Here is a 24847-nt window from a genome sequence, read left to right as displayed (position 1 = left end):
ATTCTAACACCACAGTGCAGACACAACATGCTTTCCGTGGTCCACCAGGAGGGAGGAAACAGATTAGGCTTCAGACATCAGGCCTCAGCAAACAGTATGAGGTGGGAACACACATTGCCAAGAGAAAATGGAGCCTTGGGGCACCTGGGTGGCTCAGCGGTTGAGTTTTTGCCCTCAGCTCAGGCTGTGATCCCTAGGTCCTGGAATCGAGTCCTACATCGGGCTCCCTGCATGGAGCCTGCTTCTCTCTCTGCCTGTGTCTCTCCCTCTCTCCCTGTGTCTCTCATGAATAAATAAATAAAAATCAAAAAAAAAAAAAAAAAGAAAAGAAAAGAAAATGAAGCCCTTTTCAGGAAGAGTGGCAGGGAGAAGCTAAGGTAGTTGCTACTCAAAGTATGTGATGAAAGACTAGTTTCTTTTTCCAGTCAGTCATGGAACTCTATTTTGTAAAATACAATAAAAACAAATTACCAGGAAAAAAATTGAATAAAAACAGAGCATGCAAAATGCAAGCTCAACATTTGCATTAGATTCGACAGACACAAAACTATTCCATTAAATTGCAATTTCTGCACTCACTTCATTGTGTATCAGTTCGAGCCAGGGCATGTATCATGCTGTGAGTGGCACTCACTGGGGCTCAGTGAGATGGCAGCCATTGCATTTCCATGTGGCCGTCATGAACAGGTGCAGGATTTTGACAGACCTGGGCTGAGAGATGTTAGTCTCCCCAGCCTCCTGGAGGCAACTTCTGATTGGGTGAATCTCCAAGCGTCAACCTTCTGGGTCCTGCAGCATTCACCCCATGCCCTAATTCTCTCTCTCCAAGTTCATGCTACCTCTTGTGCCCAGCATACCCCCTTCCTGACTTGGCATATCCAGCCCTGACTGTTCTGTGGGGCCCAGCTTTATCGATCCTCCTGGACAGCATTGCCCCGAGGCCTTTCAAGGGGAGCTGAGCCCCATGTCTCAAGCATACTTCATGTCCTGCCGGCACTGTGGCGACTACGTCCACGTCTCACCTTTCCTGTGAGACTATAAGACACTTGGCGGCAGGACTCATTTCTCCTTTATCTTTGCAAACTTCCTAATAGCTGGCAGCATGGCTACCTAATAAAGTTGGGCTTTCATCAATGATTGAAAACAACCAAACCCTCTCCCTCAGCCCCGATAGAGCCGGCGGGGCAGGGAGAAATAGCTGTTTGTCTGTTCTTCTACTTCGCCTGCCAGGAAGTTCCAGGCCCTGATGGACCCCGGCCAGAGAAATCCCAACGGCGCTGAGGAAAATGGCCGGTTGCTAAGTGGACCCTGTGGAAGGGCTGCGCGCCTCTCTAAGCTCTAAGAAAACGAGGACACCAGCTGTCTTCTGTCTCGGTCAAGCAGGCGCTGCTTTTCATCTCTCCCAGGCCTCTTACCGCCCAGCAGGGTGTCCGAGCCCAGTGCCAGTTGTCCCAAGATGGGGAAGCAGACTTGACAGATGGAAGATAGGTTAGCGCTGTGCGAAGGGAAACCACTTTTGCTTAGAGCCCCGTGTGCGTGGCGGGCACAAGGCTTGATTACCGAGTGAGGAGCTATGGAGGACAGCCGTGGGCACCTTTTGTTCCCATGCCCCATGGTGCACCAGGACAGACGGTCCTCGAGCATGCAGGCTCGAGGCGCCACAGCACCTACCTGCGAGAACCAAAGCCAGGTCCCTCCGACCCTGTGAGAGGCCCAGGCCGGCCATTCCTCCAGAACGCCCCTGCCATGACGCCCCCGCCATAAATCAGGCCTGGCCACCCCCAAGTCACAGGCTGTCTGAGCCAGGCGACTGGGAAATGGGGGGGTGGGGGGGTGGGACAGGCTTCTGTCTGGCTTTGCCTGTGTGAAGGAGGCCACCTGGACTTTATGGCAGGGACAGGTTCCCTGAGAGCGTCCCTGAGCTAGGCCCTGCCCTGTCACATCTCAAAACAAGACTCCTTGTGCCGAGGGACTGGGGTTGTATGTACCTGGCTGTGAAAGAGAGCCCAGGGAAGAGAGAAAGGAGGGAGCTAGGAAAACAGATAGGAAGATGGGGGTGTGGGGCTGGGAGGAGCCAGAGGGAAAGATGAAGAAAGATGGTTCTTAAAAAAAAAAAGGGGGGGGGGGGGCAGAGAAAAGACAGAAAAAAAGTGAGCAGGGGAAAAAACGAAAATAAATCTTAAAAGCTAGGAAGAAGAGATGGCAAATAAGTAACGTAAGTGGTAACAGTTTTGGAGGGCCTTGCTGATTGATAGAAAAGTGTCTTGAATCCACTTCCCCTCCAAGGTGGGGCTCCTCCCAGGGGGCCGGGAAGGGGCAGGGCCACCCAGGTAAACTGCCAGTCTCTCAGTGAAGCCCAGAGGCGCCTCTTCCTGTCTCTCCTCGACAGCCACAGTCCTGGGAGGCCCTGGAAGGTGAGTTCAGGGCCCCAGGGCAGCACGGAGCCTGGGAAATGGTGTCATCTCACAGAGGTCGTCTGCTGAGCTGGGCTGGCTGGAAAAGCTCGGGTGTACGGGTCTGTTTGCGCCTGCATGCAGGGCGCCTGAGGGAAAGAGAGAGAGACAGAGAGAGTTGCCTGCCAGGGGTGGAAAATCTTGCCACCGCGAGAATTCTGATCACTTTTGATTTGGGTGTAGCTGTTTTCTTCTCGTAATCCCCAGTGTGGTGAGCAGAAGGAGGTGGGAAAAAACACTCCATGAAGTCTTTTTCCATTAGGAGGCCACTAAACTGCATAAGTAATTCAGAAATAAGGGTCTGCTGCACGCATAGCTTCCAACTCAGATATTCCTGGACTTTGGAGAGCTTTTGTCCCAAAATGCCCAAGAAAGAAGGGACAATATTCTTTTAAATTATTTTTGTGATAAATACACATAACAAAGTTTACCATACTTACCACTTTTAAGTGTACAGTTCAATTGCGTTATGTTCACATTGTTGTGCAACCAGTCTCCAGAACTTTTTTCATTTTGCAGGCTTGAAACTCTATACCTATTAAACAACTCCCCATGCCCCCTCCCCCAGCCCCTGACAACCACCATTCTACTCTCTGTCCCTATGAATCTAACTACTCTAGGCCCCTCATATAAGTGGAATCATATAGTATTAGTTTTTGTGGGACTGGCTTATTTCACTTCACATCATGTCCTCCAGGTTCACGCATGTTGTAGCATATGTCAGAATTCCTTTCCTTTTTAAGACTGAATAATACTCCATTGTGTGTATATACTGCATTTTACTTACTCACTCATCTACCTTTTGGCTATTGTGAATAATGCTGCTATGAACATGACTGTACAAATATCTCAAGACCCTGACTTTAGTTCTTTCGAGTACATACCCAGATGTGGAATTTCCAGATCATATTGGTAACTCTATTTTTAATTTCTGAGGAACTGCCATATTATTTCCCATAGTGGCCATGCTGTTTTTATATTCCCACCAACAGTGCATAAGGGTTGCAATTTCTCCACATCCTGGCCGACACTTGTTCTTTTTCTGGTTGTTTGATAGAAGTCATCCTAATGGGTGTGAGATGGTATCTCTTTGTGGTTTTGATTTGCATCTCCCTGATGATGAGTGATGTTGAGCATCTTTTCCTGAGCTTATTAGCCATTTGTGTATCTCCTTTGGGGAAATGTCTGTTCAAGTCCTTTGCCCATTTATTAATCACGTTGTTTTTTTTGTTTTGTTTTTGACTTGTGGGGATTCTTTATGTATTCTGAATAATCTTCCATTGTGCAGGTTGCCTTTCACCACTGATCCTGTCCTGTGATGCAAAAAACTTTTTAATACTGAAGTTGTCCAATTTAATTTATTTTTTTTTCTTTTCTTGCCTGTAAGAACCAGTATTTTAAGCCACCTTTTATACTATGGCTTTTCTCAGGCTGCCATTAAGAGAAAGAACAAGATAAAACCCTATCCTGATGAATGCGATACACATGCCCCGATAGCTCAGAACTGCCCCAAGGGAGCAGGCATGGACCAGGTTAAGAACTAATCTTACTTTCTGTGTCAGAGTTTTATGTGAGGCTATCAGAAATTCTTTCTCTGCAGATCCATGCTAAATTTGGAATTTTGATTTGGGGTTTTGTTGTTTTGTTGCTGCTGGTTGGGTCCTACGGCAAGGAATTTTAAAGAATTCACTAAATGTAAAAGATCCAAGAAGAACTGCTTATTTAGGAGAAAATATCCCAGGTCTTCTGGCCAGCTCAGATCTGCACTATTTGCAGCAGAAGGGAATCATCCTATAAAGTCAATAAATGGTCCCAAAGGAAGTGACCCAATTGCAGGCATTCTAACTGTTCAGAAAGATAAGGAGTTGAAAGCATCTTATGAAAAGATGCTCAACATTCAGGGTCCTGCCTCTATGCTTTATGAGCCCTAATTTGGATCCAGTGTAAGCTGTTGGGTCCTCTGCCAAAGAAATACTGGAAAATCAGCTTTTCCCTAATTTCATTGATTATGTCAGCAGCTGATGGACACCATCTGTGAACCCAGACCAACCTTAACACATTCAAATCTACTGGCATAAATTCATCATTTTCCTCTCATTATGGAAAAAAAAAAACAAAGCTAGTTCATTGAAGACACTTTCCACCCAGTAGTGCCAATAGGGGACAAGAAAGGGCCTCACATGCAGGGATGGCAAAGCTGTTGGAATGCTGCCAATCTCTTCACCCTCTGGAGTAATGTTCCTTTCTCTTGGAAGGCCCACGTAGGCCGTAATCTGCTATATCATGATGTCCAGTTGTTTCCGGCCATCCCTCTTCTTTCTTAACCAGCCAGTACAAGTTACTTGAGCACAAACCACATGCAAGACACAATGCTGAGGGCAATGGCAGTGGTGAAAGGGCAACAGAGACAGGAATTACGCATGTATAATACTAGTACAATGTGTTGTAATATATAATGTGTATTCCACTAGTATTAGACTTCATGGTGCCTACGGACAGGTGGAAGTGATTAAAAGACATAGCTGAAACAAGAGTGATCAATATGAGACAGACTTGGCATCACACAGTTAAGCATTCCATAGTATATGAAGTACAATGAGTGTCGCAGAAGAGGGGTCTGTGAGGAGGGGAAATCCCAGTGGCCTGATACTGAAGCCATATCATCTACAGACACCAACATACTCAAGCACACATAATCCCCAAGCCATTACCTGCACGTTCTAACACTGATGTACGCCCACACCCACACATATATACACATACACACCCCAGAAAGAGATGTGCTCTTCAAACACAAGTCCAAGGATAAATTATTTTTTAGTTCTTCATGAAAGGAATGAGAAATGGACAAAATCCCAGGACTCCCCAGAGAGGTTTGGTGACCCCAGAAGGCACTCACAGCTGAATTTATTAATTTATGTCAACCTCTGTTGCCCCATTACAAACAGGCTTCATGTGCAGCCCATAAAAAAATGTACCCCAAGTTCCTGGAAGGGTTGGGTCTGTTGAAAGAGTAAATTAGTGTTCACGGGAGGTGGCTGCTGGAATTTCAGGTAAAGAGAAGAGGCAAGCATGGGTGTTCATTCCAGAATTCCATGTGTTCTCCATAGACATGCATTTATTTATGTAAACAGATGATGGTCGTTTAATGTACTCTGGCTCACTTTCAGCACAAGTCAAGTTCAAGTGCTTTGTACTGCCTGGACAGTGAGTAGGCCTTGAGGAAGTCCAGGTGGTTCTGACTGAGACTAGAAGCATATGACTTGTCCAGTAGAGAGCCCAGTCAGTTCCAAAGGTCTGTGTTCCTGGACTTCTGACCCAGTTTCATTCCCAATGAAATGCAGCTTCCTGGTTCAAAGACAAAAATCTTTGATTCTTTCCTCCCACCTACCCTATTCACAAAAAGTCATAAGAAAAAAAAGGCAGCTTGGAATAGAAGCCCTAAAGTTTTGTTTGGCTATCACTGGCCCTTTGTAAATCAACATCTGAGTGAGTTAAGTGCGCATGAATCAGAAACACAAGGGTCACATTCCCTCTGAAATACTTGGGGTGCAAAATGCACTCTGAATTTAGCCTAATCTCAAATTAGGAGGCAGGCCAGGCCCTTGTCGAGTCTCCCTTGCCCTGATGTTTGGTCCAGCAACCAGGACCCCAGCTGCTCAGGACAGAGCTGCAGCTCCCAGCCCTGAATTCCTGTGGCTGGCTCGTGATAGCCGCCTGACAGCCTGCTGGAGGGGTCCTGCACCCGGGCTCCATAATCCATACCAACGATACCAAAGCCGCTGTGATGGGTCTTCCCCAGCAGGCAGAATGTGAGGCAAGCGATAATGAGAACAATGAAAGGGTCTGACATGGAAATTTCAGTAGGAAACAAGCAATTACATGAGAACAAACATTCCCAACGCCACTCACAATCATCAGAGCACATAACAGTGATTATAAAAACGATAGCAACAAATTTAGACCCAGAGCAGTTTGTGCTTTGGAAAAAAGAGTCCTCCTGGGGCGGAGCTGTGGCCTTCCCTGGCACATGTGGACATGTGTGTGTGTGTGTGTGTGTGTGTATACGCACACGCACACGCGCGTGTCGGCCTTTTGGAACACATGAATTTCATTTGACTTGATTTAAAGCTGGATCTCTTTCCCTTGCAGTTGAAACCACTTCTCTTGAACAAACACATTTCCATCCATCAGGCAGGGAGGAAATTGTGAGTCAGAAAAGAGGACAGGATTTTCTCTGGACCTGCTGTATGTTCAGTCTGAGGATTGCTGAAAAATGTTCTGACCTGGAGAAAAGAACAGTCCCGTACTGTAGAGCTGTGCCCTCCAGCCCAGGACTAGAAGGGAGGATCGCAGTGAGGAAGGTCTAGGATGGAAATATCTTGCAAGGAACCAAACTGACTGGGTCACACCAGCTGTCCTTTTTTCATCAAGATTCATGGCGCCATCAATCTAGTGTCTAAGATTTTTAAAGGTGACTTCTTTCCTTCCATTGAGTGGAAATAAATGCAAGTGTCTGGGTGCTGGTGCACCTCTAAACTGTCCCTGCTTATCTCCATCGTGGGATGCCTTTATCACCCAACTCTAGCCCCCATACATAAATAGCCATTGGTCCTGACCCTGCAAAGAGGAGGCCTCCAAACATAACGAGATAGCCTGAGAGAATTATTGAGAGTATGTGAAGAGTTTACACGTGGTAGCAGGTTGGCAAGTCGGGGGCAGAGCCAGGAAGGCTTCATGCTGACATTAATCGCAGTTTATAGCTGGTGTTTATTTTTTCCTCTAGCCAATTACAAGCTGCCTCCTCCTCCTCCCCTTTCTCGCCTGCAGGGCCCTTGGGGCTTTCCCCAGGCCCTGAATTCCCATGCTGGAGGGGCATATTACAGCTAGAAGTCACTGAGTCACCTGCCAAGGCTAGCAGCCAAATTTAGATTCCTGGTGGCCTCAGCCACCAGCCTTGGGAGGGAGTGCTGACCCCAGAGGAATTCAGTTAATTCGGTGGAACCCACCCTGGCTGTCCATGGATCACATTGTGAAACAGGCACTTGGGTTTTGGCATGTATCACCTTTATTCTTTCAGATTATAGGCTTAATTTTCTAGGCAAAGAGGCAAAATTACTCAGATCTGCATAAACTCTAGAGAACTGGATAGCCAAACTGGAAACTGAGGTCCTTACCCCGCCCCCACTCATTCCCACTACAAACAGTGACAGTGGATGCTGGTGAGGATTCTGAAAACGTGCAACAGAGATGAGATCGTGTACAAAGCACTTCAACAGGGTCTCTTCTTCAGAAATCTCTTTTTTTGAGATTTTGAGGAAATCTAAGAGGCAGTTCTGGATTTTGATTGCTTTATTTATCTTTAAGCCCTGACATCTAAGGAATCTCTGAGAAGCCCTGGCCTGGGGTCCCACCTGGCCAGCCAATGAAGAAGCTTCCTAAGCACATGTGGTTCTAGGGCCCAGGACTCAGGCATTCCAGGGAAGGAGTTGATGGAAAACTGAATCTCTTTCCCTGGCAGTTGAAATTTTGCTAGGATCCAAACTAACTGGGACTCACCAGCCATCCTTTTTTTCATCACAATTCATAGCACCATCAATCCAGTTTCCAAGATAAGAATTTTTCCTTGGAGCTCACGCTGCCCATGGCATAGCTTAGCTGAAATCCCAAGGACTGGACCATGAGAATTCCAAAGCCTTCACCCCCACCCTCATCCACCAACTCTGGTGCTCAGGTGATGAGAAGGTCATCCTAATTAAAACCACGTGGCAGGGTTTCAGCTGTGGAAAATTGCTGGATCCTTTCTCCTTCCTCCCACCTCCTCTTCCCTCTCCTTAAACACACACATGCCACTTTCCCTCCCTTTATTTAAGCAAACAATTCTCTCCATGATTAAATACAGCTCCTTCTTATCTAAATAGTCCACAGATGTATAAAGACACAGGAGCTTTCTGCTCCTATTTGGAGCTTGTTCTGGTACCCATCTTCTCCAAACCTACAAAAAGGCCCTCGCTGACAGAAATTCCTAACGCCTGTTCCTCAGTAAATCAGCCCGGCTCGGCAGGCTGTCCTCAATTTATCAAAGAGGTGGGATTTCCCCTCCAAATACTTCAGTTTTCCCCTTTTCTTGGCCTCTCCCATAACCTGAGCTTGAAACTGCCCAGATGTGAACAAATGGAACATGAAAAGTCCCAATTCTGTTGTCAGATTCAGATAGGACGGCAGAGTCGAGGTAAATACCACCAGTTGGTCAACTTCAACAATGCCTGGTGGTCCAGGCCTAGGAACTAAGGGAATTCGGTAGAGGGCAGAGGCTGGGAGTGCTCAGTTTGCTAAGGAAGAAAAGAAAAAAAAAAAAAAAAAAAGAAGGGACCTGTGAGTTTCCAGAATAAGTGAGGTCTGCTGAAGAAGAATCAATTATCAAGGCGTGGGATGGAAGTGAAATCAAATGAGTGGAGGGTTGAGAGGATTAGCCACCAGGGTTGGGTTTCTTTAAGTTTTTTTTTTTTTTTTTTTTTTAATTTATGATAGGCACACAGTGAGAGAGAGAGAGGCAGAGACACAGGCAGAGGGAGAAGCAGGCTCCATGCACCGGGAGCCCGACGTGGGATTCGATCCCGGGTCTCCAGGATCGCGCCCTGGGCCAAAGGCAGGAGCTAAACCGCTGCGCCACCCAGGGATCCCCCAGGGTTGGGTTTCTAACCGGGGGTCTCTCACACAGTGATTTTCTTTCCAATCCAAAGCACAGTTAATACTGAGTCCAGAGGAGGTAGGCTCTACGTAGGGAGCCCAGATGAGGCATTATTACAGCAGGAAGCAAAGATCCGTTTAGCTCCACAGCCCTTCTCACTTTCCCTTCCAGCCTCATCCTCAAAGTGTGCTCAGCAGACCAAGAGTGAGGCCTCTCCCCACAACCAGGAGCCCATCAGAAATGCAGGACTCCAGCCCCACTGCCTTACCCCAACACAACCTGCATTTTCCCCCAGTCACCAGTGGCTCTGTGGCTCCTGTGCTTATTAAAGTCTGAGAAGCACTACTTGGGAAGCCAGATGTACCTAGCTAAAGGAAAGAGGCTTCCTGCCCTCATGTCTCCACACTACCTCTTTTATTAACTAACACCTAGTAAGAATAACTCAGAACTTTAGAAAGGGCTAAAGTAATACGGAGAACGTGGGTAGGGATAAGGGAGATACCAAAATAATAGCTCCCAGGCAACTTATGTCCTGCAAAAATGCATTGCAACGTAAGATCCAACAGACTGCTGGCATCTGAGAAACCCAGAGCACTAGTTCAGAGTTCAAATTCTAGAGACCCATGGCAAACCTTTTGAATCCAAATTACCAGGTATGGAAGTCAGAAAACCACTTGTTAGCAGGCTCTTCTCAATGATCTGTTAAAAAAAATAATTTTCTTTCAATGAAATTTTGAGGTTTATCTGACACTGAAAGTGTGTTATCTTAATTTCCCCCTTACACCGGGAAAGAAGTTGGAAACTTCCTTCTGATTCTTTTCTCTCTGAAGGGAATAGATAATTATCTGGGGCTTGGAATGGACTAAGATTCTGGGGGAAATAATAAAATGAATCCATACTCATATTTCTTAGAAAGCTCTGGGTATCCATGCTAAAACTTAAGAGTGATTCTATTTCCTTTGATTACTATTGGGTAATTGGTACAGACTTTTCTTCCTCTGGAGCAAAGGTGAATTGCAGAAATCTCTGTACCCATTGTGGGAAGATAACCTTAGAAGTAAGACCAGCCAAACGGATAACATTGTGACCCCTCATCTCTTTCTGCCCCTGAGTAGGAGAGCACCTGTATAATCCCCTAAAGAAGTGTGGGTGCTATAGAGCTTGAGAGCAAGGCTCCTAACCTTGGTGCTACCAGCAACTCTAAGGCACAATGCTTAAGCAGTCCTGACCCTTGGGGACCCCAAACTCCAGGAAGACTCCAGCAGCAGAAGCCAAGATGCTTTTGTACATCATTATCCTTTTGTTGATTTGTTTAAAAAAAAATCAAAACAGCAATGGGAAATTATGGGTCACAGTGATGCGGCTTCAGCAAGGTGACAAAGATATTCACACCCAACTAAAAGAGATTTTCCTTTTCATTAAACATAGAAGGGAATAAAAAGGAAAAAATGCCAATATTTGCCTTGACTTGGCTAGCGTATCACTAGGAGAGCTAATGTATATCAGCATGGGAAAATCTTTAGATACTAGGGCACAGCTTTCATGGACTGTTCCCAAGTCCTCACACCATGCCTGAGAATGGTCTCTCTGTGCTCCTGTGTTTTTCGGTGACCAGAGAGTATTTACTCACTTCTAGGTAAAACTGCCAGTTGTCTGAGGTTTGGAGGTGCCTTGTTAATCAGAGAATGATGTTCAATGAAGTTGTCCCTGTGAGTGCTCACAGAATTAAAAGTCACACTGAGGAATTCCTTGGGCAAGACATATATCATCTAATATGAAAAGGCTTGGGCTCAGCAAGTGCCACCCTTGGGATCCAAAGAGAAGCTCGGGAGTCACTCAGATGTTGTTCCCATGTGTCTAGCCCCTAGCAGCCCTGGGTTCTGGTTCCAGTGACACCATTGACCTGGGAACCCCAAGCTCCTTGTGAAACCCCAGCCATCCCCCATCTCAGTTTCTCCATCTGTAAATTAAAATTTAAATTAAACAGTTGGATGTGGTGTCCTATAAGACCTTGTGCGGGTCTAAGACTCCGGGTCCCAGAGAGTTTTCAAATTTTAGTTGGTAATTTTAACATGGAACTGGCTGAAGAGGAGAGAGCATTTGAAACCAAAAACATGGAAAAGAAAGGCAGGGTTGAAAAATACATTCTTTGCAGAGCAAGTATGTAACCTTTGCTGTGGTCTGAAAGCACACACAGCCAGAAGAAATGCTTCTGGAAGTTATTCACGGGAGCAGATGGTCAATGTGGGATGGAGGTGAAGGGAGCCGGTGCCTCCCGGGTGCTCCTCCAGCCCACCCACACCTACTTATCATTTCAAAGCTGTAAAGCTAAGAAGACCAGAAAACATCCCTGAAGAAACTCAAGCAAGGGGGATGCAGAGGGGAAGTAGTCTATCACTCGGGGGTCGGGGGGGGTGGGGGTAGAAAAAGGCACAACTCACATTATCATTGATTAATTGAGTGATTTTAGTCAAGTGAATATTGATACATGGCAGGAAAAGCATGAAAGTAAAATGAACACATACGGGAATTACTATTAATATAAGTGATAACATCAAAACATCTGGTAAAATGCAGTTAAAACAACACAAATGAAATGGAATGTAAAACATTTTCACAGTATTCAAAGCTTTTGTAAAAGATTTAGACTCTAGAAGAGGAGTGCTACGTGAGGGGACTAGAGGAAACAGGAATTTCACCCATGCCCTACGTATCTGCTGGTGACAGATCAGAGTGGCTGCGAAGCTATTGCCTGGGAGTCCCCAAGGTGCGCTTCGGAAACGGATGGCCTGAGCCCGCATCTGCGGACTTATGAGAGAGCAACCAGTTGCTTGGGAGTCTGATGAGAAACACACATTCGAGCTTTGGGCACTGGGCTTTCTGTAATTTACAGATCCAGATGAAAACTGGAGCTCTGACTGCCTGTTGCCTTCGGGAGCCCTCGGTGCTAACGCACTGACACCCAGAGCCACGCATTCCATGGGATGGTCTAGAAGGAAAGTGTTCTTGGGATTCTCACCTCACTTCTTAAGAGAACTAGTAATCTTCAAAGACTGAGCTGACTCCTGCCAATGACTTCGCAGGATTCTACCCAGAGTGATTTTCAACCATCACAAATATGACCTTTGAACTGGCAACAACTACTGAATCACATACAGACCTCCTCTTTTGCAAACCGATGACCATGCAGATAGTCTACACATTAGTTTTGCTGTACCCTTGGTTGAGAAAACCAAAGGATTGTGAGAAAAATACAGCTTTGGGCCTGTCACCTCCCTTCATGCCCTAAAATTGCTGACGTGTTATAGACAAAGATAGTGTGTATCTCAGATCCGCAGTGAAACTCCCCAGTCCTAGGACTGTCTGATCGGAATAAAACCTGCGGCTGCAATTCCTACTTCCAATATATTTTGAACTCGTGCTGAAAATGTCACTTCCTACCTGAGAATTCCCATTTAGAGAGTCACACAGCACGGCCACCCATTCTTCCACAGTCTTTATGCGGTAACTGGGAATACCCCACACAAACCCCTTCCCAAGGCCCTGCTTTGGACGGGGCCTGCTGCGTGTTGCCCTCTGTCAAAATGAGCAGATACATATGAGCACTGAACTCTTGAGTTAACCAGCCCAAACAAGGCCCAGATCCATGCATTCATGAAATCGTTCTGAATTTCAGTTAACAATAGGAAAGTAGAATATTTCTAATTAACTAATATATATACACATTTTAAAAAGATCATCCAAAATTATAGGCAAATCACTTAAGATCCCCAACACTTTATGATTAAAGTTCAGAGAGAACCACAAAAAAAAAAAAAAGTGTTAAAATAACAGGATCACTAATTGTGAGAGGTTAATTATATCAGGATAACCCTCAGGTAGGTAATGAAGTTGGCATGCTGATTTTCAGACTGGAGTCTTCAAAAATTAACAGAATCTTCCGCTGTTTCTGTGTCAGTCCAGGGGCCATGGGGGTGACACCTCCCAGCATCACTGCAGCTTCAGGATTGGGTATAAACATTCACCCAGAGGGACAACCACTAGTTCACCACTTTCAGGTTTTACAGAGGATTAAAAATTGGGCTTGAGGAGCAAATTAGTATTAATTGCTTAGAGTGACTTCCTATACACTGAACAAAAGGAGTAAAGTTGCTTATGTGAGTGAGTTCATGTACATCACTTATTAAACACAGGGTTTTAAAGAAGTATCTTAGGGCACTCAGGAAAACTTGCAGAGATGTGTTGCCTTTGAAATTCTCTCCTTAGATGGGACACTTTGGGCTTAATTTTCCCTCTGCAAAATTTAAAAAAAAATTTTTTTAAGTGCAGGACAGGCAGGCTGGTTGGTCTGAATTTCTTTGATCCACAATCAGGTCAAAAGTAATCCACTTCTTTACAGGAAAGAATAAGCATAGAAAGTACTGTGAGTTTTGCCTGGCACTGTGTGGAGGCCAGGACAATCCAGAACTCCTCAGAAAAGAGGGCCACACAGTTATGCTATCAGGTAAACCCAGCTCCCACCCCAAATGCCCAGTGAGAAAGCTGCCCTCCTGGAAAGTAGCTTCAAAAGCACTAAAAGACCCTCAGCCCAGTACCCCTTTCAAGTGTCAATGTAGACTTTTTTTAAACGTTGAGAAGTTTATAGGGTTTTGCTGTTCTTCTCCCCCCTCCCCCCAAAAAAAGAAAAAAAGAAAGTGAAATGAACAGACAGATGAAATTAGAGCACAAAGCTCTTCACCCAATTACAATTCACACTGACTAGCAATTTGTGGGGCTGTTCCTAATATTTTTTCCTTTGTTTTTTTCTCTAGCGATGCTTTCTAGAAACCATTAACCATTGCCTTCTCAGTCTGAAAATCGTCATCTCTCTCCGGCCAAGGGTTTGGCGGCCACAGTGTTTCCTTTTCCTCACACAAAGGCAGGCATGTGCCGCCCTCCACATGTCTGGAGGTCCTATCATGCACGGAGGCTGCTGTTAACTGCCATCCACATGGCATCTGAGGCTAGCTGATTCACATCACAGGACGATCACATAGAAAGGCAGGGCAGGCCTGACCTCCCTGTGTTGTCGATTATATACTGTCCTTGTGCTTTTTCTCCCTTACACTGACCTTCTGGAACTGATCCTAAGTGATAGGAGTGGTGTGTGTTTCTGTCCAACGCAGGCACAAAGAGAAGCTACTCTGGAATGAAGAGCACATCTTACCAATAGTTAGAATGTTCTAGTCCCAAAGGCATAGATTGGCTGATAGGATCCATAAGCAACTTGTAACAACACAAAGAAAGTTGCAGAACTTTTATTTGTTGCTGTCGCTCACTTTTAGCCCAATCTCAGTTTTGCTTTTGTTTTTGTTTACTGGCCAAATTTTCTTTTTCAGTGGCTGTCTCTGGTTGAAATGGTTTGCACCTGCTTTACTCAGTGATGTGCTGTTCCATAGTCGATCCTAGAAGACTTCCTAATCTACATGGTTTTCCTTACCTGGGCATGCGGCTTTAAATACTGGCTGTCCCAGGTCTGGAGCATGGCTACAGGGGGGAAGGGGTGGGGATGGATGCTGCCAGAGCAAAGCCAACTGGATTACAAGGTCCTCTACCAACCGAAGGAGCACTGAGCATGAACGTCCAGGTTCTAGGGTGGCCTGCTCAGCCCCACCCCTCACCCCAGCCCACAGCTCCCTCCCCAACCTGCCCCCCTGGGGGAGAATCACTTAAAGACTGACTGGAAAGTGGGACATTCGTGGTTTTTCATCTTCTTCATGAAGTTTTTGAATTCCTTGTTTTTCTTGTCCCACTTGTGGATTGCCGTCAATAAGTACTGGCTCTTCACCTTCCGGCCCATGATGAGGAAATGGTGGCTGAGGTTGTCCAGTTGGTGGCATGGGCAGTCAGCCCCATTCTTCAGGTACAGGACCAGCTTCTTCAGTTCCTTCTTCTTGATGGGTCCCAACTTCAGGGGCTTCTTCTTCTTGGGGACAATCTTTTTGTCACCGTTTTCTTTTTTCACTTCTTTGATTTTCATCCTCAATGCTAGAGATGGTGCAGGCAAGGAGGGGAAGAGGAGAGAAGGAGGAAGAAAGCATGTTAGAATGAAGGTTTTGCATCTAAAGCAATAACCTAAACTGAAGGCTCCAGGTGAGGCTGAAAGGAAAGGCCACTGGCAAGTCAAAGAAAGAGGCCGTTTTATAGATGAGCACTAAGGTCTCGGTTCTTCTCTATATTCAGATTCTGCCCTCTTTCATGGTGTTTAATGGTAACTCGATAATTGCCTTGGGACTCTATGAGATTCTCGAATACAGTTTCAGAACCCAATCATATTTCTCTTTTTTAAAAAAATTCAGTGACTCAAAACATCACACAAGGCTTTAAGAGAAGGGGATCACATAACTTAATATTATCCACATAATCTAATGCTACAGACCTCAGGATTCAAAGAAAAAACTCACCCTGAGTTTTGTTTTGTTTTTAAAGAGAAAGCTATTGGTTTGGATTTTCAACATCCAAAGGACCTAAAAGTCCTTGAAAGTTGGGTCTGGTAAACCAGACTCGCAATCTATATGTGCAAGGCGCAGCAATGGGGAAATGTAAATGGTGCATCCGAGGGTGATGCTTGACCGCATCAATAATCAGTGCCCAACTTCTGCACCAGAGAAATCATGATCCCTACCACTGTGCCTCTAGGGAGTTCTGACAGCAGGTACTGCTAATGTTCTGTCAACCACAAGGCAACCACTAACGGGTGCCACAAATGTTCTTTCCACTGGGTAGACCCACACATGAGCTTTTGACAGATCAGAGCAACTCTTGGTGAAGTCCTCACAGAGAAATCCAAGTGATGACCCCTGGAGTCTAACACAGGATGTGGGCACAAGCTTCTGCACCCATCTACCAAGTCCATCTATCTCTTCTTTGTCTCTACAGAGCCTGAGTTCACATTATTTTAATGTGCATGTATGGACAGGAAATTTAGTGATGGCTCTGCAAGGTCTGGTTGGTGAAGATAATTAAATTCATGTGGAGGCCTTCTATAAGAGGTAAATGTACTTAAAATACAGCATCATCGCTGTGACAGTCAACTCCCCTCTCAAGCTGGCCAGCCCAGATAGCTCCAAAGGAGAAGAAAATCATTCTCCAGATGCCAGCCACCAGATAATTTGTGCATCCTCTGAATTCTTCTAAATTCAAAATTAGCAAGCTCCTTCTTTTTAATAACTCAAAGCTCCTACCCACACTCCACAAGAACAGGCTTGAATCTGAACAGAATAGCACTAGCTAACAATTAGGAGAGCATATCACATGCCAGGAATGTGCTAAGTATTTTCCATGAATTTCCTCAATTAAACCTAACAACTCCAAGAGGAAGGTATAATTATTTTTCCCATTTAATAGATGAGAAAGCTGTGGTACGGGGGTTAAATTTACTTGGCCAAAGTCACTAATCCCCAACTTCAACCGATGTCTTAAATGTTCACTTTGAATCATTGTATAGCCCATGCTGACTCTATGGCTGCAAAATTCTTCATAATGAACCTGATATTTATATGACTGGCTATATGGATCATGGAAATAAGGGGGAGGAGCTCAGACTCACTTCCTGGTTTCATCCACATTTCAAAATGATTTCATTTATAAAATGATAGAAGGCATTCTCCTGCTTGAAAAAAAAAACTGCTCTGGCAAAGGAAACACTATATTTATTATTTAGTGTTTAGTTTATTAGAAAAAACACCCTTGGCTAACCAGAGAATAAGGAGGGGAGATCATCCTAGGAACGAACCTTTAATGAATGTGTCAAAGTCAGTAAATTAAATGCTCCCACTGCTTTCTTTTTCTTACAAAAAGAGTTCCGGATTTTGCAGTCTACTTAATCTCATATAATACCCTGGGCCTGGTATCCCTTAAGAAATGCCTCACTCCCAAGGGCAGCAGAAGGTTCAGGAACTGGGCACTAAGCAGGCAGGAGTGTGGCAAACAGAAAGCAACAGAAACCACCCATCCAGGGCTTCACCCCAGACATGCCTACACAGGCTGACACCCAGCTTAGCTTCCCTTATAGCCTGACGAACTTTGTGCCTGGTGGTTCACTTGGGAAAAGACTTCAACTGTTCTGGTCTGTGGCTCACTGAATGAGGAAAGTTCTCAATGGGGTTGAATAAGAGACCAGCAAGAGAGGAGACTCACTGCCTCAGCCCAGGCAAAGTCAAGTCTCCATCTCTGCCTCCCCTCTGCAAAACAGAGAAAACAGGACTGGGAGAAAAGAAAGGGAGAAAAGAAAGAAGGAAAAGAAAGAAGAAAGAAAGAGAGAAAGAAAGAAAGAAGAAAGAAAGAAAGAAAGAAAGAAAGAAAGAAAGAGAAGAAAGAAAGAAAGAAAGAAAGAAAGAGAGAAAAAGAAAGAAAGAAAGAAAGAAAAAGAAAGAAAGAAAGAAAGAAAGAAAGAAAGAAAGAAAGAAAGAAAGAGCAGCAAGGAATACTGCAGGAAGGTAAGAGATAAGAACAATTCTGCTCCTTTCATAAGATCCTCTAAATAAAGTGGCCCCATAGTGTTAGATGAACTCTAAGCTACTTCCCAAAGTCTAAGGCTGAGAACCATTCTCTTATAGAAGCAATCATTTATATCACCAGGCGAGATGAGTGCATGCCCCAACTGGCAATGTGGGCACCCTCTTTTATTTTTCTTATTTTTATCTATTTATTTATTTGAAAGAGAGAGAGTAAGAGAGCACATGGGGGAGGGGCAGAGTCATGAGCAGACTCCACATGGAGCACAGAGCACGAACCCGACATGGGGCTCAATCTCACAACCCTGAGATGGAGACCTGAGCCAAAATCAAAAACCAGATAACTTAACCGACTGTGCCATGCAGGCACCCTGCAGGCACCCTCTTATCTGCAGAGAAATGAGTCATCAGTTTTTGGGTGCTGGACTCTACAGATGAGCATGGGCTAGGCTGTGCTGTGCACGGCTCCATACTTTGTGCTCGCAGCAATCATGTTAAGAGGGAGCCGTTATTATTTATTACAATCAAGGAGAAGGACTCAGGTTAAGTAATGACAACCCAAAGCCACAGTATGTAAGAGATAGAATCAGAATTAAAACCCACACTTAACCCCAAAGACCACACTCTTTCCTACTACACCATGACTGGGTTTAAAATGATATTGCTTCAGTGGAAACTATTTCACTCTTTTGATTGTGTTGCTTTTAATCACAACTCAAATCAAAAATTAATGTTCCTTTGCCATGACCGTGTAAAGGAATTCAGTTTACATAGGTGGGGGGACAGCGAGGGGAGAGGGGAATCAAATGATGGAAATGTGTTATGCATTAGGCTCTTTATTTCTTGCCATTTGGCTCAGTTTCTTTTTTGAGGTGGGGAGAGTAAGGAAGGAGGAGGCACATATGGCCAGAAATTACTAACATCTTTCCATCTTTTAAGGGTTTATTTTAGGGATGCAGATTACCAACAATGTTTGGATAGGCGATTAGCCGTCCAAGGTTGATTTCTCTGGGCCTTGTGGACATGTGCACAGCCCCCCACCATACCACATCCAGGGGCTTCTGGGACAGGGATGGGTGCTGGCCCAGGAGCAGCCTGGAACCGATCACCACTTCCTCCCATTCCAGCCGGCCTCCACCCTGCAGACAGTGCCTGGACCCCCAGAGATCTATCCATAGACTGGGTTCACCGTTTGCAATGCAAATGATGGTGTGAGGCAGGCAAAAGGCAACAGCTGGTGCACTGCACAGAGTACTGGGTCCCAGGTTCTAACTGTGTGACTACAAGATCTGGTTCTGAGCTCCCTGTGTCTCAGTTTTCCACCTCTGAAGTGTAGAGCGTAGCCTGTCTGCTGGCCTGGCAGCACTGCCATCAAGAAGGCCCATGTGGGGCAATCCTGGGGAGCCCGGAGATCTCCTCTCTGGCACCACCCCACCCCAGGCTTGGTCTTCTCTTTCTTCCGGTGCCCTTCTCACCCTGGAGGGAAATGCTTCTACAACCTCAGGCCCGTGATCTCAGCTACTCAGAACACACCTGGACCCTGAACTAAAACAAAAGAAACAAACAAAACACTTAACAGGTGTTTGTTTGCTTGTTTGTTTGTTTGTTTGTTTTTAGCAACAACTTAACATCTTCTGAGTCTAGAATATTACTCCCACCTCTCACTTTACTGGTCACTGCCAGCAAGAATTCAGAGACCCAGAAACTTTGAAAGCCCAAGTTAAGGTTGAGGTTAGGGACTTTCTAGGCCTTTCTCATTAATCTTAAAACAAATAACCTCTTATATTCAGGTAGACTCTTAAAATTTCATTTCAGTTTTAGTCACCTGAAACCACTTTTTTGCTCAGAAATGATACTTCCTTGGTAGCCTCCCCATGAGGCTTGGGTATCTTTCAGAGGCTGAAATGAGAAAAGGAAACTCATTATACCCAATTCAAACCCACACTCTCTTCAAAACCATCTTTTCTTCTTGACCCTCCCCCTGACCCTAACAGTGCCACCATTTGTCCAAGTACTTAGACAGGGTGCTTGAATGTATGGCAACCCTTGGCCAAGAACCAGCCATTCATACTACCAATAATGTGGAATTGCTGCCGGAGTGCAAGAAGGATCCAATGCAAAAGGTGGGAAAGGAGCTAAGTCAGTGATCAGATTTGTGACTTGGCTGATTACAGTGAAAAGTCAAGTACAGAGAAAAGAGAGAATGCAGGCCCTTAGGGAGCACCATCACTGGGGAGAGAGGGAGTTTTATTGTAAAAGTCATCAGAGGCACAGATGGAAAACCAGGCAGCCAAGTGTCTCAGAAAGCACAGGGGGAGGGTATTTCAAATAGAGGAAATGCTCCTCCATCCCAAATGCTGCTAAGCTCAAGCATGAGTATGAGACAAGATCATTCAACTTGGTGATTTGGGGGCACTGATGGCCTGTGGGAGGGGTGGGGGTGAATCCTGGGGAGCTAAAAACCACTGGGAAGAAAAAATAAAAGGTATACTATACCACTAAGCTTCTGGAATGTCTGTGAGGAGTTACCACTGGCTACTTCTAGTCAAACACATTAGATTGAGCACACACAATGATTTGCACTCCATTCTGCAGTCAGTTTAAAATCACAGTAAAAGAAAAAAAAGTTATAAACACATGTGAGAAAACAAGAACATCAGCAGGCAGGATAATAGAAAGCAAATGGATGGTGAACCCTGGCTTGACAAGAAGAAAAGCTGAAACCTAGCAGCTTATGGATAGAGATGTCTGTAAGAAACAAGCCAATCCACACTGCAGGACCCAGAAATGTTCATGATTCGGGGCCACTGGGGACTTCTGAGCTCTATTACAGAGGTTGTACTAAATATAAGAAGTGGCTAAAAATCTCTAGAAAGATACTCAGAACCACTAGCCTTGGGCCATAAATCTGGTAACAGCTTCTCACCAACCTCAGCAACAACCAAGAGGTTTATCCTATATAGAAGGTTTGAACCAGATTCTGGGCTTAGGCACCCTAGATGCAAAGGAGAGCAGGGTGGTAATGGGCTGTATTCACTCCATAGGATTAAGTGACAGTCTGCACAATAAGCAGTGAGTCCCTCAGGTCTTGGAACACTGCATTTACAGCCCCCAAAGAGGAGTGATGAGTTTCTATCTAAAGAAATTAGTAGTCCTAAAGAAAAGACCTGCAGCTCCTCCACCAGCAAAACTCTAAAACAAGGCCCTAACAAGTTACAGGCCACACATTCACACACAGAGCTTTCAATGTACTGTACTCTTCAATTCCAATGGCCAGCTAGGGATCAGCAAGCGTTTACACAAAGCCTCAAAGTGTGAACCACAGAGACCAAAACATACAAAACAAACAAAAAGAGAATCCAGAGATAAGAGAAACCATGCAGGGAACACAAGAAAACTTTTTGCAAAGATAATATTAGATAAAGCATTGTGTTCGTAAAACCAGAATGGAGAGCTATTAGAAGAGATGCTCAGAGAACAAAAAGAGTATTTGGATATTTAAAATGTGAGAATGCTAGACAAGTACTTTAAGATAAGGTTGAACACAGTTTCCTGGGAAGCTGAAAAAAAAAATGACAAAGAGAGGGGAAATAGGCGACAGAAGAAGACACAACAGGCTCAGCCAGGAGCTTCCGTATCTGAACAAGAGAGAACCAGGGAAGTGAGCAGGAGAAATACCAAAGAAATCATACAAGAAAATTCCCAGAAATAAACATGAATTCTCAGATTAAACGGACCCAGCTCAACAAATCATGACATTAGAAACACCAACATAAAGAGAACTTTTAAAGTCATCTAGAGAAAAAGAGATTATACCTCTAGTGCAGAGGATCAGGCAAGCAGAATAGCATTGGATTTATCAATAGCAACACTAGACGCTGGAGGGTAATGGATCAATGCCTTTAAAATTCCCAAGTTCATGGGGATCCCTGGGTGGCGCAGCGGATTGGCGCCTGCCTTTGGCTCAGGGCGCGATCCTGGAGACCCGGGATCGAATCCCCACGTTGGGCTCCCGGTGCATGGAGCCTGCTTCTCTCTCTGCCTATGTCTCTCTCTCTCTCTCTCTCTCTCTCTCTCTCTCTGTGACTATAATAAATAAATTTAAAAAAAAATTCCCAAGTTCAACCTGAACCAAGCTATCAATCAGTGTCTGAGTGTAGAATAAAGACATCTTCAGAAGTTCAATGGTTAGAAGAAAGCTGTCTTCCATACGTTTTTTTCTTAGGAAACTACTCCATGAGGTGCTCTACAAAAGCACAAAATTCAGACACAGGATTGAGGACATCAAAGATCTAACATGTGACAAAAGTAATGGAAGTCTTAAAATGATTTTTCCAGAACAACCACGTGGCAGGCCTGAAGTTCAATCAGTCCACACTGAAACCAGAGGAAGAGGGCTCAGGCAGATGACCTGCTGTATACCTGCAGAAAAGTTTAGGGCTGAGTTCCTATTGTAAACATAAGGAACAGGGAACAGAAAATGAGACAACTGCTATCTCAAAGGAAAACAAAAAGGCACACAGGAAAGGGAATGTAGATGCATTAGACTACATGCCTCAGCTGCAAGTCACATTTATTTATTGTGGTACATTAAATATTGAGTAGTCATTTAACCCAAAGTGTGATATAATTTTATTGTAAGTGGAGAGGAGTGGACATGTAAGATGGATCAATCTTTATCTTCAGCAATGCAAAATCAATAAGTAATAACTAAAAATTAAAATGAAAAATTGATGTTATTTGGGGCACCTGGGTGGCTCAGTTGGCTAAGCATCTGCCTTCAGCTCAGGTCATGATCTCAGGGTCTTGGGATCGAGCCCTCTGTCAGGCTCCCTGCTCAGGGGGGAGTCTGCTTCTCCCTCTCCCTCTGCAGGACCCCCTGCTCATGCTCTCTATCTCAAATAAATAAAACCTTAAAAAAATTAGTGTTATTTTAGTTAGTCTATAAATAGACTCCATTTGGCTAAATATCAAAAGAAATAATTAGTTAGAAATATTTAGTTAGAAATAAATAGTTGGAAAATATTACCTATGGGTTGTGGGAATTAGTGGCAGGAAAGCATCACACAGGGGACTGCAGTTTTTTGTTCAAACTGCAGTTTTTAACTACAATTAGAAAAATTTTAACACTATGACTTTTTATACTGCACTTACTTTGACTCAAAAACCTTACATTTTAAGAAAGTTTATAGGCTAGTAAAGAACTTAAATGTATATAAACTACAAATAAATCACAAAATGTGAGATCTTAAAAGAAGCACAAAGATTACATTTCCAGGTCCTCTACTCTTCATTCAAGTGAAGTTTAGTGTTAGGGCTTCCTAAGGGCTTTCAGTAAGAATTCTCCTCCCTGCCCCTCCATCCAGAGCTCTCTGCTTTGTTCCATAGCTCCTCCAAGCAGGGAGCAAGAAAGCAAGGGGATGAATGGGGTCCTGGCAGATTCTGGGGATAATCGGGCAATGAAAAATCATCCTAAAGCAGAAAACAGATCACACCCTGATTCCTAGTAACTTGCCTTTTGTCCTTTTTCCTGCAGAGAGGACTGGAAATCTCAAACAGATGATTTGAGGAACAGGAGGATAAGACTGGAAAACTCTTTACAAAGTGACCTGTTCCCAGTCCCTTGGATCAGGAAGGCCCACAGATGGGCACACCATGCATCAGCCCCGTGAGCTTGGCTGACACCCCTCCTCCAGGTGAAATAGCCTTGCTATTCAAAAATAGCAAAACCTCACTCAGCACTAATAACAGAGAGGACCTGATTTCTACATCCTGGCCCCATTTCCACAACTGCCTTGGGTGGGCAACCCTGAGGCAGCAAGTGCCATCCCCAAACCCAACAGTGCAAATGAGATTTGGTAACAGTTCTGGGTCAGGGTTTGGCTGTGAGAAACCACAGCCTCCTTCCAACATGCAGCAGAGGGTCTGGGCACCAGGGCAAGCTGGCTTTGAGGCATCAGAGCCCAGATGAATCCTACTGACAAAGGCCCTGCAGTGGCAGCTTAACAGACCTTTCTGCTCCCAGCAGGAGCCAGTGTTTGGCATCATTAATTCGTTTACAAAAGAAAGAAGCCTGCATTTGGTCACAATAAGTCAGACTCTATCCCCTGACCACAAACCACATGCTGAATACTTACATGCGTTTACTAACTACAGGACATACGTTACAAAAAAACAAAGAACAAAAAACGATTGAAAGCAGCTTGCTTTTTCTCTCACTTACAAAATACAGCGGATGTAGAATATGCTCCTGAGTGACTTATTTGGGGCAAATTATTTCATTGAAGTCGTCCTGTTTATCGGACCCCAGACATCTTGGGGAGGTTGGGGTAGAGATGTCAGGGAGGAGAGGGGAATCTCCAACTTTACAGATCCTCCCCAACACCCCCACAGAAATTCACACACACAGCACAGCAGCATCCGTGTCAGCCATCCGGAATCCCGCTGCCTAATTGCTTGATTTCATGGATTGCGTTAAATCCCCACTGATTTAAGCTAATGGTGCAAAATGAAAACCCCACTTTGAGAGCAAAGAGCTGCCTGGTGTGGTTTTATTTGGGAAGACGTGTGCACTGGCAGCCCTGGCAGCAGGGCCGAGGTCCTCAGAGTGGGACAAAGAAAAGCGTTGGCCCTCTCCTTCCCAGTAAGCACCGTATTCCTGCTCCCCCACCCCCAGCAGGAGGTAGAGGAGAATAGGAGAATTGCTTAAATGCAGTCAATCATTAGGATTGATTGAATCTTGGCTCCAAATCCAGACAAACCCGCCAAGGCAAACAGTGTTTCCTGCCTCAGGGTCACTAGGTTTCCTCCATTCCTCTCCATTCCACCCCCACAGTGTTCGCCCAAATGCAAGCTGGGATGTGTAGTGGTCTCTTGGAAGGGAAAAGATGGGGAGTAGGTCTGAACCGCCATGAGCTCTCCATGTCTCTGAGAGAAGTCCTCAAACTTTGTGTCATCCGAATCATCTGGAGGACTTGTTAAAAATGCAGATCGCTGAGCCAGTCTCTGATTGAGTAGCAATAGGAAGGGGCCCAAGAATTTGTATTCACAAAAAGTTCCCAAGTGAGGGACTTGGGTGGTTCATTTGGTTAGGTGGCTGACTCTTGATTTCACCTCAAGTCATGATCTCAGAGTCATGAGATCAATCCCTAAGTTGGGCTCTACACTCAGTGGGGAGTCTGCTTGAGATTCTCTCTCCTTCTCCCTCT

General features: G+C 44.9%; 1 protein-coding gene across 1 annotated transcript in view; it reads right to left on the bottom strand.

Moving 5' to 3' along the window:
• Positions 1 to 11592: 11592 nt before the first annotated feature.
• Positions 11593 to 24847, bottom strand: part of SFRP1 (secreted frizzled related protein 1) — a 43580-nt gene continuing 30325 nt past the window's right edge. The window contains exon 3 of the mRNA XM_025993642.2: positions 11593 to 15171. Within this exon, the coding sequence (XP_025849427.2) occupies positions 14849 to 15171 (323 nt within the window). The 3' untranslated portion in view covers positions 11593 to 14848. The remainder of the gene's footprint in view (positions 15172 to 24847) is intronic.

Source organism: Vulpes vulpes, chromosome 7 (assembly GCF_048418805.1).
Source record: "Vulpes vulpes isolate BD-2025 chromosome 7, VulVul3, whole genome shotgun sequence".
Classification (NCBI taxonomy): Eukaryota; Metazoa; Chordata; class Mammalia; order Carnivora; family Canidae; genus Vulpes; species Vulpes vulpes.
Note: the sequence above shows the minus strand (reverse complement) of the source record. Positions and strands in the feature narration are given on the sequence as shown.